Source organism: Parambassis ranga, chromosome 13 (genome assembly GCF_900634625.1).
Source record: "Parambassis ranga chromosome 13, fParRan2.1, whole genome shotgun sequence".
NCBI classification, from domain to species: Eukaryota; Metazoa; Chordata; class Actinopteri; family Ambassidae; genus Parambassis; species Parambassis ranga.
This window is the reverse complement of record NC_041033.1, coordinates 18,842,240-18,855,640: the sequence shown is the minus strand read 5'-3', so window position 1 is coordinate 18,855,640 and position 13,401 is coordinate 18,842,240. Positions and strand designations below refer to the sequence as shown.

At 40.4% G+C, this 13,401-nt stretch overlaps 1 protein-coding gene across 1 annotated transcript; it reads left to right on the top strand.

Moving 5' to 3' along the window:
- The first annotated feature begins 2,528 nt into the window (after positions 1-2,528).
- Positions 2,529-13,073, top strand: LOC114445163 (protocadherin-16-like). Its single transcript, XM_028420122.1, has 2 exons — positions 2,529-2,834; positions 11,175-13,073. Exon 2 carries the CDS (start codon positions 11,196-11,198, stop codon positions 13,071-13,073), a length of 1,878 nt encoding a protein of 625 aa, XP_028275923.1. The 5' UTR covers positions 2,529-2,834; positions 11,175-11,195.
- The last annotated feature ends 328 nt before the right edge of the window (positions 13,074-13,401 follow it).

Here is a 13,401-nt window from a genome sequence, read left to right as displayed (position 1 = left end):
AAACTAATCTGCCTGTTGTTGTTTGAAAAAACGTAAACAAATGCTTCAGTTTGACATTTTTACTTAAGCTATAGTGCATCTTTCCATTTTTCATCTTTTATTAAAGTCAGAGTTGACAATTTTGTCAAGGGAACATTTTGTCTGATTAGTATGCTAACAGGATATTTGACAATCCATTATCTTGTCAAGGGGCAGTGCTTACGTGTGTGTATGTGGGTGTTATTCATATTTGTACAACATTTATAAAAGCAAAAGGATATTTACAATAAAAATGAACCTTGATAGAGAATGGAATATTGCTTTGCTTATCAAACTGCAGATATCCATCATTCATTACTTGATAATACAAAACAACCTGTTATCTAAGAAATAAACATACACAAAGCCCTTTGTTTTCCTTATAAAGCTCGATCTATACTTCTTTTATTATGCAAACATTTATTAGATCTCTTTATACGCTTCATCGGTGTCTTCATTCACTGAATGCAGTCTTGCAAATGTTTTGTCTGCAGCGTATCACTCTTCTGATCCTAAATCACTTTTTATGCATGTAGCACAAACAGTGCTCAGTGGCATTCTCAGCTGAGACGCCTATCTGGCATTAAAGGGAAGACAGGTAGGGCAGACAATATGGATGATTGTCCCTGTGGAAACAAAGCTGTCGGCTGTTCGGAGCATGTTGATTGGTGTGTTTGCCTCCCCAGCTCTTCTGACACAGTCATAATGAAAATCTGCCACCACTGGAACTCATTGCACTTGGTGATGGAGTTGAGAGAAGCGAGATATAAGTACGGTGCCTAGATGGAAAAAAAACCAAGGTTAAGCTGGAGAAATGTTGAATTATGACTCTGGGATAACTCTGACCAAAAGTTTTTTTTTTGTTTTTTCATAAGAAATTGTTGTATAAATCATTTGACTTTGTTTAATTTTGCCAAGGGTTTGTAGGCTTTATAATATGTTTCTGTATTAATTATAATAATAAAAATCATCTCTTTTATGTCCCTTTGCTGTTCTCATTATAATTACAAAGTGACATGGGTTTAATAAGTATCAGAGCTTTCAAGGATTGACAAGAAAGCAAAGCATTCTTACACTATGGCTCCAAGAGATAAAAGTGCAGCTCCTCTTGGGAGTTGACAGAAGATGTAGACTATGCTCTTTTAAAGAGTCCTGAGATATGAGGATAAGTTACAGGCATTGTCTCTTTTCTAGACGTACATGAAAAACACCCCCAGGAGGTTTTGTGTCTTCCAACATCTGAAGGAAATTACTGTCTGCATGATAGCTAGGCTATCTTTATGATGCAGTGTTTTGGTTGAGTTTGATTTGTCAAGGTGTTTCAGGTGGATGAGCCTCACTGTGCACCAGATAGGAAATGAATTATGAACTGAATGTGATATTTACATAGACAAAATTAGCTTGTGTGTGTGTGTGTGTGTGTGTGTGTGTAACCCATCAAGATAATGAAAAGAAATAAATATGTTCAAGAAAAGCAGTGTCGAGGCAACATGAGAGAAAGAAGAAGTAGGTTTCCCAAGACATGAGACACTTCAAACAATAAACAACCAACTATAGACTATATATATAGTGTCAATGACATCACACATAAGACTCTGACCTGGTCATGTTGGCAGTGTCACAGTCTGCCTAAACTTCTAATAGAGGCAAATAGGTGAGGGGTAAGCAGAGCTGAGGCAGGCAGAAAGTAGCAGGAGGCAAGCCACTCTCATAAATATGTCTTTCAATGTTTTTGTAGCAGTAAACATGTTTTCTTCTGCTGTAATGTTGGATATTTTCACATAGTTGTCTATGGGGATTGACTCTCTTTTGAAGCCAGCCCCTAGAGGCTGAAGGGTGAACTGCAATTTCTGCATGGGCTTCATGCCTCAGAGGCTGATGCTTGCAACCACCAGGTCTGCAGTCTGGGGTGAATTAAATCCCACTGCTGCATCTTTGCAGGTTGACTGGACATAAGGACACAGACTGTTAAATGTTTTCAGCACTGTGGACACTGTGTTTGTTCACCTTGTATAGAAATGTGTGTGGTAAGGCTACATCAATACAGAACAGTGCAAGAAGTGAGTTTCTAGTTATCTGTCATCACTGGTGGAGTGATGGATCAACTTATCAGATCATGTTTCTACTCAGTATAGAAAATATGCTACTTGTTCCTGAAACTGGAACACATGTGTGTGTTGTCATGTACATTTTGTCACACACAAGTCTTTAGTCTGTTTTTGGACTTGAAGCAGCTCCATGTGGATCAGTGCGTTGGGTGCATTTACACTTCCCTTTTGCAGAGGATGGTGGCACCAAAGTTCAGCAATAACCTGTCCTGCCTCTCTGCAGTCAGTGTGGCTCCTTGTGGTGATTACAGCAGCAGCAGCAGCAGCACTGCGAGAGGAGAGGTAGGCAGGAGGTTGTGCTCCGTCACGTGTTGAATAAATTAGATTTTGGAGACGGACGTCCACCGCTCGGCCCCCACAACGTTTGGTTTCAGTTAGCGTGCTGCAGCAGTGTGTCTGCGACCGGACAGACAGACAGACAGTGGATGCCGATAAGTTGATAACGTCCACTAAGAGAGGACGACGGGAAAGTTTGTACAAGTTTGCATTTCTACTTCTAATGCTGTCCACTGACAAGACTTCGAGGAACAGGATTTTAGCAGAGACACACATTGTGCGCAGCGGCGGGGAAAGTCTCCAGAGTCACTGGCAAAGAAAACACGGTTTTCCTGTGATGGATGTAACTTTCACTCTGTCTTCATGAAGGAATACTGAAAACATTTTACATCTGGCTGATCATCTCAAAACACAGGAGAGGAACACATGAATGTGAGTATCCATCCCAGCAGCGCGCAGACCTCCTCACTCCAGTTACAGTTTATCCACATCCACGCTTCGTTCACTTCTCCACGGTCTCACGGATCTTCTGGCGTTTATTAGATGGATCTGGATTAGTTATGTGAAACTCCTGACTCTGAGTACTGGTTTGAATTTCTTCTTGTCATAGTCAGACCCTGAATCCATGGGTCACCTAGAAGTTAAATTCTTCATGTTGCTGAAGCTTAGGGATTGATTTTTTGCCTCCTCTAAGCAGTGATTGTTCTGTAATACCACACAGGAGTCCCGCATTGCGCGCAGACTTTGAGGAGCTGCCAAAAACTATAACAGGCTCTGTTGTCGCACCCTATTAACCCTCATGCATTGTTCGCAAACACTACCCTAATGTGTTGTTCGGGGACAAAAACGTCCCCTAACTTTAACGGTTTTAAAAATATATTAGATCAATATTTTTTTGAAATTTTTTTGCATAGACCTTTTAATTAACTTCAGTTCTAATCAACAGTAGTGAAAAAATCATTTTCCCCCAGGATTTTAACCCTTTAATCACCAATTTTATGAGGGGTGGTGCTGAAAATTGAAAAAAAAAAACACAAAATGGCTCATTTTTAATAGAAAAGGTGAATGTGGACTGGATTCTTTTGAACCTTTATTACAGTCTTGGTCATGTCAAACATCAGTAAAAAAATTGACTTGATTGCATTATTAGTTTTTGCACAGCACTGGATTTTCTTTTTTTCTCCCTAATGTGTTGTTCGGGGACAAAAACGTCCCCTAACTTTAACGGTTTTAAAAATATATTAGATAAATATATTTTTGAATTTTTTTTGCATAGACCTTTTCATTAACTTCAGTTCTAATCAACAGTAGTGAAAAAATCATTTTCCCCCAGGATTTTAACCCTTTAATCACCAATTTTATAAGGGGTGGTGCTGAAGATTGAAAAAAAAACACACAAAATGGCTCATTTTTAATAGAAAAGGTGAATGTGGACTGGATTCTTTTGAACCTTTATTACAGTCTTGGTCATGTCAAACATCAGTAAAAAAATTGACTTGATTGCATTATTAGTTTTTGCACAGCACTGGATTTTCTTTTTTTCTCCCTAATGTGTTGTTCGGGGACAAAAACGTCCCCTAACTTTAACGGTTTTAAAAATATATTAGATAAATATTTTTTTGAAATTTTTTTGCATAGACCTTTTAATTAACTTCAGTTCTAATCAACAGTAGTGAAAAAATCATTTTCCCCCAGGATTTTAACCCTTTAATCACCAATTTTATAAGGGGTGGTGCTGAAAATTGAAAAAAAAACACACAAAATGGCTCATTTTTAATAGAAAAGGTGAATGTGGACTGGATTCTTTTGAACCTTTATTACAGTCTTGGTCATGTCAAACATCAGTAAAAAAATTGACTTTATTGCATTATTAGTTTTTGCACAGCACTGGATTTTCTTTTTTTCTCCCATTTTGTCCCATAGACTTACATTATAAACATACTTTTTTTGACTGCACAGCCATGGCACTACATAATCATGCATTCTTGATTGTTGGTGGTTTACCCTGTTGGTAGGAGGTAACATTTGTGATTTTTACAGTTAACAACTTAATTACCATATTAACCCTTTACCTGCAGGCCTGTGCTCATGTAATGTAGTTTCTGGCTTGTATATGGAGTTATAGGGAGTATTTTAGCACATAATTGTGTGTCTACACACTGTGTGTGTATGTTAGAGAGGAAGAGAGCCATTTGCACACTGATCTTGTTGTCTGTGAGTACACACAACCACAGAGTCTTCATAGTAAACAAAAACAAAGAAAGTGTTGCTATGCACGTGTGGCCCTTTGATGTCTACAGGTGTAGACTAAACAAAACAAAAAGGCGGTGGTCATTTGATGGTGAGAAGAGCAGAAAGCAACATGAAGAGAGGATTCACTTGTGCACAATCTCTGGAAATGATTGTGCAGCCTGGCTCTATGAAGGGCCAGGCTGTGAAGCTGTGAAGGCTGCACAAGTAGATCCGTCACTTGTTCACAAGCGAATCCTTCATTCGTTCACAAGTGAATCCTTCACTCATGCACAGGTGAATCCTCTCTTCATGCTGCTTGCTGCTCTTGTCACCATTAAATGACCAGGAGGATGCATGCAAGTCCACTAGTGTTTTTGTTTTGTTTAGTCTGAACCTCTCAGCATCAAAGGGCCCGGCACTTACTTTTAGGGCTGCAACAAATTTACTTTACTTTACTTTACTAAACTACTTTTAATACTAATTTTAGTAGGGGACTAAACTGTAGATTAGATTTGGTTAGTCAATGATTATTTATTATGTTATCAAGTTATCTATCTATGGTGTCTATTTAGTAACATGCACATGTACGTATGGTCGTGTGGAGCGCAACACACCATGGAAAAGGGGCACTTAGACTTCACTTAGACTAATTCAGTGATCTCAACTGAGACACTAACCTAAAAGTAAAGTCACTCTACTGGAGGACGTGTTTTCCGAAAGCTAAAAAAAAAAAGGTATTTTACCCATCCACAACTTCAGACGCCAGAACTCCTGGATGTTTTCATTTTACATGCTTATGCATTGCCGTTGTACATCTGAATTAGGTACACTTCACTTACTTAGTAACTTTATTTTCCTGACTTTCCTTCCCTGACAGTGTGCAAATGGCTCTCTTCCTCTCTAACATACACACACAGTGTGTAGACACACAATTATGTGCTAAAATACTCCCTATAACTCCATATACTTAAGCCAGAAACTACAGTACATGAGCACAGGCCTGCAGGTAAAGGGTTAATATGGTAATTAAGTTGTTAACTGTAAAAATCACAAATGTTACCTCCTACCAACAGGGTAAACCACCAACAATCAAGAATGCATGATTATTTAGTGCCATGGCTGTGCAGTCAAAAAAAGTGTGTTTATAATGTAAGTCTATGGGACAAAATGGGAGAAAAAAAGAAAATCCAGTGCTGTGCAAAAACTAATAATGCAATAAAGTCAATTTTTTTACTGATGTTTGACATGACCAAGACTATAATAAAGGTTAAAAAGAATCCAGTCCACATTCACCTTTTCTATTAAAAATGAGCCATTTTGTGTGTTTTTTTTTCAATTTTCAGCACCACCCCTTATAAAATTGGTGATTAAAGGGTTAAAATCCTGGGGGAAAATGATTTTTTCACTACTGTTGATTAGAACTGAAGTTAATTAAAAGGGCTATGCAAAAAAATTTCAAAAAAATATTTATCTAATATATTTTTAAAACCGTTAAAGTTAGGGGACGTTTTTGTCCCCGAACAACACATTAGGGGGTAAAATTTGCCCACAGTGTACCGTTGACCTATGAAAAATTTTAAAATCATATTAACAAAATTTATGTAAAATTAAGCTTATTGAGGAAAAATGATTCAATTTGTCCACATATTGACAAAGTTATGGCCAAAATAAACAGAAAAATTTCTCTCAGAGGACAAAAATGTCCCGAACAACGCATGAGGGTTAAAGCCTCCCTGAGACGGAGACATTCCTCATAAATTGGTCCAACCTATAGAGTTATTGTATTGTCTGCTGCCCCTGCAGCCGCTGCTCCTTCTTGCCTCCCAGCATACCAAATGATTACCCACATGTCGGCACAGTTATTGTGACGGTAGACTTTGTGTTCACTGACCGTGAATAGGTGTTCTTTTCCCTCAATTAATAAATTAATTAAGTCTCCGCTGGGTTCCATCAGCGCGCACTTTAGATGTGAGTGTGATGGTTGCCATGGTGCAGCTGCGTAATTATGCAGCATTTTTTTGGGTAAACTTTTAGAAACTCCTCCTTTTCTCTCATTCTCCCACTCATGCCAGTCATCAGCTTGAGGAGAATAATTTAAATCCTGCCTTTGGTTTAATACACAGCACTAATGCTTTAAAAATGTTGCATGCATTCATTTCTGCAGGCTACATGTTTTTGGATTTTGCCTTTTGCATGTGTGATAAAATGCCCATCAGTTCCTCTGTTTGCACCATCTCCACAATGGAACCTGATAATAATATTTTTTCAGATTTTGCTTTGAGTTATAATGTGTAACTCACAGAGAAAACAAACAACAAAAAGCACTGGTGGATGAAATCAAGAATTCTGGACCTTTACAGCTTTTTAATAAAATCCAAGAATTGTGTCACAAGCCCTTGGCACGGAGCATGAAGTAATCTTGTCTTTGTAGCGTGCATATGCTGCTGATGAAGCTAGTGTTCCAGATTCCTAAAACAAGAATGAAAAACACACCACACAAACACCACCCAGAGAGTTTTGTTGTTGCCTCGTGTTACTGAAAATTGCCTGTCTGTGGGTTTTTTACTCCTCTTTGCGGTGTCGTCATCAACAATTTAAGTCACTTGCACGTCATTCATGGTCTTTCAGGGCGTTGTGCCAGAGGGCTGTCACCTCTGGAGTTCATTTTATCATGTGTGACCAAACTTTAAAATGAATACATCGATGCTGAAAGCAGAAAGCCCCTGTGAAGACCCTTGCATTTTTTAAATCCCAGAGTTCTCATCAGATATGATAATATATGTGGCTGTTCGCACGTGAGGTGAACTTTTACCTTAGTTGTACTGTTGTTAATCTTTGCTCCCCTGCTACTGTAACTCGATGCACATGTGTTTTTAATGATGCAATCTCTGGTACCGCCAGTGCAACATCAGATGGTGTCATCTTCAAAGACATTAGGTGTGTTTTTTTTTTATCCGGAACATCTTACACAAACAGCTGAACCAACCCATGCTGCTCTTTCTGTGGGAAAGCGATGATCCGCCTTGTCACGGACCCTCAGAAGCTTGATCTGAATGGATCACCAGTGTGCTTTCCCAATACTATGTTTGTTATGGCCAGGAAGTGCATATGTATCTGAGGCCTGTGATGGCTTTTCCTGGCCCTGTTTTCATGCCCAGGGACTAAAGTTTCAAAGAGTAATGCACGGCACAGAGACGCGGCACTTAGTCTGGCAAACAGTCAGAACGTTTTAGTTTGCTTTGTGCTAAGCCTGTCATCCTCATGTCCAGTCAATCTGCAGTTCTGTCTGTGGTTTCCATTATGGCTCCATTGAGCCTCAGGCAGGCTGGCATGTTCTCGAAACCACTGAAGTTTTCTTTGACTTAACTGGAATCATGACATGGAATTAGAAGCTCATTTTACGTAGCCTGTCACTATAGTTGTCCCTCTTGGCGTGTTGGTGTTGAAAATGGTTTGATCGTTTGGTCGTGCTAATTAAAGCAGCTGAGGTACTGTATTTGGTTTTTAAGTTTTTAATGAACTGGGATAGATTTTTAACCAGTCATCTGTAGACCAGATACCCCTAAGAAACCAGTTTCACATGAATTATTACACATTTTAACTTTTCTTAGCAGCAATAACCAAAATACGTGTTCTTAAATGAAATAATATGACTTGGCAGATGCTATGGCAAGTTCACTGTTTTGATTATGTTGTTTAAGAGTTTCTTTTTTCTACATTTTTAAGAATCATATTTACATTTTTATACAACATTTGGCAAACTTTAGAGTAACATATCTGAGTAATGGCTCTGTGTTTGTTTACACGTATTGTCTGTTGCACGATATGCCAAACCAAAGGCCTGCTTGTCTTGATAATTGCACAAGAGAGAAAAATTATACTTACCAGAAAGTGAAAAGCCAACTATAAATAAGCATTGTATGTATTTTCAGCAATTATAAATTAGAATATCTGACACCTTTTGCCAAACATGATCTGGGATCCAGAGCAGAGGGAAAACGGCTGCCCTGATGTTCGCAGTATTCATGGCTGCCAGGGATTTTGATAGTGATTTCAGTCATGCTAGCAGAGTGCTCAGAATGATCCACTACATTCAAACAGAGTTTCATTCTGCATGTAAATCCTACAAACCTTGGATTTGTTCAGTTCACTTGGTGTAGAGGATTCAAAAGAAACTGGGTCAATGCTATAGTTACTGCTAACAATGAAGAACATAATGCAAATGTCATTTTAAGGAAAATTGCCTCTGTAATGTGCAAATGGAATATTGTTTTAGTGTTTGTGTTGAGGGTTAATTCTGTGGCAGTTACGTCATCTTAACAAAACTCATTAACAGTGTTTAACTACCAGTAGGAGGGACTCAGCATGATGGAGGACAGTGATGCAAGAGGAGTTTTGAATCCAAACCGCAATGGGGTTGGCTTACTAAATACAACAGCTTTTAACCATCAGCTGCTTTTTTGAACTGTTTTTTTTATGGATCAGTTTCCCTGAGGCCCTGCACATGAATATATCCTGACTGCTAAGTGGCTACTCGCTTTCAGGCATGAAGCTCACAGTGATGGAGGCCTGTGTGGGTGTGTGACAGTGTTTGGTGAACTTCCTAGCTTTAAAGTGCAGACATTTCTCTTTAACTTCACATTGAATCCTTTTTTTAACCATATGTCCTACTTAACCTGGTATTGTGCAATTAGCTTACCCAGCTGTGTCTGCTACATCCATTAGGCTGCGCGGCTCAGCAGAGGTCCTCCACTGTAGCTCAACCAGAAAGTGCATTATTTCAGTTGTGGCATTTGGTCAAAGATTCTGGCCTTGAAAAGCTATCCTTTGTGCTTTGGAGAGAGCTTTGTAAAAGTTCATCCCCAGTGTTGCAGTAAAGTAAATCAATACGGAGACTTTAAAGTTCAAGCGCTGTCAGGATTCTCAGCCTGTCATAGATGTGCTTATGTTTTTCTGCCAAGAACAGCGCACACAAAACAACCCGAAGTAGAGTATGTAAGGGTAAATTTGTGCTGCTTGCCTGTTACGGTCTTGTCATTTGGAGTTGTTATGCTCTCTGCAATATGAATTAGAGCTAGATTTCATTTTTATTTCTGACCTTTCAAACAATCTTGGACTTGTATCATAGAAACCATGTTAGCGGCTCTGATTCACACCTCATATTTCACAACAAGCAGCCCTCCAACGTTTCTCACTACAGAGTTGCATCCGATTTATGACGTTAAAGTTAGCATCTTCAGTGTTGTGGGCTCCGGATCACAGCAGACTGAAATTAGCCCTGGAATCTTGTGTGTGTGCTTATGGCCAACTTCCAGCAGACCTCAATTATAATGCTGCAGAGCCAGAAAAAGGGAAAGAGGTAGACTGCATGGAGCCCTTCAATTCTGCTGCACTACTCTGTCACTCAAACACACTGTTACTACCATGGCTAAGACAGATCGCCACACTGCGCTCAGGCACACATGGGAGGCATTTACTGCACACACACACACACATGCATGCTCACACACAGATGCACAGATGTCCTGAGAATGTTTCCTTGCAGTCATCATTTAAACCACTGGAGGGAGCCATGCAAAGCTTTCACTGGAAACTCACTTCCACAAGATTTAATATGGTATACTAATGTTCAGTATATATTTCCTTAAAATTAAGGAAACATTTACTTTGAAAACAAGTTATAGTTATTCATGAATTACATAAATTTAGACAGAACCACAGACAATTGGAAACTTGTCTCTTTATTTAATAAAAATGACACAATAATTTTCTGTGTGCCAGACACTTGGTGGTTTTGGATTATTCTGCAGATGGTGACAGTCTTGTTGAACAATTTCCACATTGCTCTACATTGTCTCTGTTACAGATCCTTTGCAGCAGTGTGGTTCCATTGCCAGAGTCTGTCTAATGTTTATGCAAGGAATTCTAACACCCTCGCTACATTTAAATATCAATATTTAACACTCACGCTCTTAATTCTCACAAGATAGATAGATATGTTTGCTTAGGGAAAGTGAAATATTTCAAATGGTTCTTGCAGGCATGTTAAAACTGCTCACTCCATGAGAGCTAAATGTGGTGGTAAATATTAAATCCAGGGCTTCACCTCTCAGACTTTGACATGATATCATACAGCATACTGCTGTGGTGAATACACACACTGGGTAGCCTGGCAAAAGTGATTCTCGCACCTTTTTAATTAGAGCTGAATGGTGACAGGCAGAGACTCCCCATCTGAGGCGGTATGCTGCAGCCTGTGGTTTTGATGTTTCTTTAGCAAAGGGGTTCTCTCTGGTATGTAGGAGGAACAAGGTGTTGACTTATTAGGTGAACTAAGAAGCGAAGGAGAATGTTATGCGCTCAGCCTGTTGCGTGCGGTGTGGTGGGGAACAGAGCCAATAAAACATGTGGGAAAGTGTTTAAGGCTCATACCTATTTAACTTACACTAACGTACTATGAAAATAATACACCTTTTCTTAGTTTCTGCTGTTGTGAGGTTTTGATATTGCTCAGCTTTTCCTCTTTTTGTGTGTCTCCAGGTTTAAAACGAAGGGGCCAAAATGAAGACAGCTGCCAAGGGTTTTGGGAAGTCTGTAATGGATCCTTCGCACTGCCAGGGCTGGTGGAGCAAAAGGATAGTGCTTATGGTGTATGTGGCCCTGGAGCTTGTGACAGTCCATTCACCTGTGGTGCTGGGGACCCTTGAGCTACAGCTAGATGAAGAACAACCAGCAGGCACAATTGTAGGTGACATCAGTGCAGGACTTCCTCCTGGTGTCACTGCATCCCTGTACTTCATTTCAGACCACGAGGGCACAGGAGTGGGCAGTGATTTGGACATAGATGAAAGCACAGGCATTATCAAAACTGCCAAAGTGCTGGACAGAGAATTGAGGGACAGGTACAACTTTATTGCAGTCACCATGACAGGTGTGACTGTGGAGGTGACCATCAAGGTGAATGATATAAACGACCATGCCCCAAATTTCCCCAGGAAACGGGCCACGTTTAAGATTCCTGAGCAGACGGCTATCGGCACCAGGTTTCCTCTTGAGCCAGCTGTTGATAGTGATAAAGGCCAGCTCACAACACAGGGTTACCTTATCAAGGATGGAAATATTGGGCAGGCATTCACGTTGGAGACCAGGAGGGGAAGCAGTGAGGTTCTCTTTCTGGACTTGGTGGTCAATGCCATTCTCGACAGAGAGAAAAGATCCATGTATACCTTATCTTTGGAGGCTTTTGATGGAGGTTCCCCTAAAAGGACTGATCAGATGACATTAGATATTATTGTACAAGATATTAATGACAACGCTCCAGTTTTCAACCAGAGCCGCTACCATGCTATAATATCTGAGAACCTCCAACCAGGAAGCAACATCCTGCAGGTGTTTGCCACAGATGCTGATGAGGGAGATAACGGGATGGTACTGTACGAAATCAACAGGAGACAAAGTGACCCTGAACGCTACTTTGTCATAGACTCACGCGCCGGTGTCATCACCCTCAACAAGCCATTGGACTTTGAGATGAGGAGAGTCCATGAGCTGGTGGTCCAAGCACAAGACAACGCGACCCAGCCAGAAGTGACCAATGCCTTTGTCACCATTCACGTCAGAGACTACAACGACAACCAGCCCACGATGACCATCATCTTTCTCAGCGAGGATGGATCTCCCAGAATCTCAGAAGGAGCACAGCCAGGACAGTATGTAGCCCGGATCTCAGTAACTGACCCTGACTATGGAGAGTATGCCAATGTCAACGTGTCACTTGAGGGAGGTGATGGAAAGTTTGCTTTGACTACTAAGGACAGCATCATCTATCTCATCTGCGTGGATCAGATACTGGATCGGGAGGAGAGAGACACCTATGAGCTGAGGGTGATGGCGACAGACTCGGGCATGCCCCCTCTGAGGGCTGAATCCTCCTTTGTCATCCAAGTGACTGACATCAATGACAACCCCCCTCTGTTTGACCAGCCAGTGTACAGGCAGGTCATCCCTGAAGTTGTGTTTCCAGGCAGCTTTGTGTTACAAGTAACAGCTCGAGATAAAGACCAGGGACCCAATGGGGACATTAGCTACAGCATCCTGCAAGACCAAAGTGCTTACCACAGCTGGTTCAGTATAGACTCCATTACAGGCATTATCACCACTCTGTCTCAGCTGGATTATGAAAAGAATCCAAGTCCAAGTATAACTGTGGTGGCTACAGATGGAGGAAAACCACCTCTCTCCTCCACTGCAGTGGTAAACATCTTACTTCAGGATATAAATGACAACGAGCCAGTTTTTGATAAAAACTTCTACAACGTGTCCATCAAGGAGAACACAGCAGCGGGGACCTGCATTCTTGAGGTAGGACATTTTCTTGGACATGCATTTTTTAACAACGGATTTATTAACTTTGTCAACACTCCCACACTTAAGCGCTGAGCTCATGCACTTAACTTGGGGGCAACTGTGGAGAACATAATAAATGGAAATTTGTTAGATAAATAGAAGACAAATTTGTCAGAATATGTTGATTCCTTTCATTTTCTCTATGAAAAGTTATTTTGTAATAGTAAAGCTGTTTATATTGGACAGCTTTAGTGAGGATTTACCTGCGATTTTAGGCCAAGATGATCTCCTTCTTGGCTGTCCTCTCTCTCACCTCTCCAAAGGTTTCCAGGGTAACAGAGGCAGTGCAAAGTCCTCTGTCAGCACAGGCACAAAGGGGTTTTTCACATTTCCACGGGCAGAGACAAATTTAGGGCTTTAT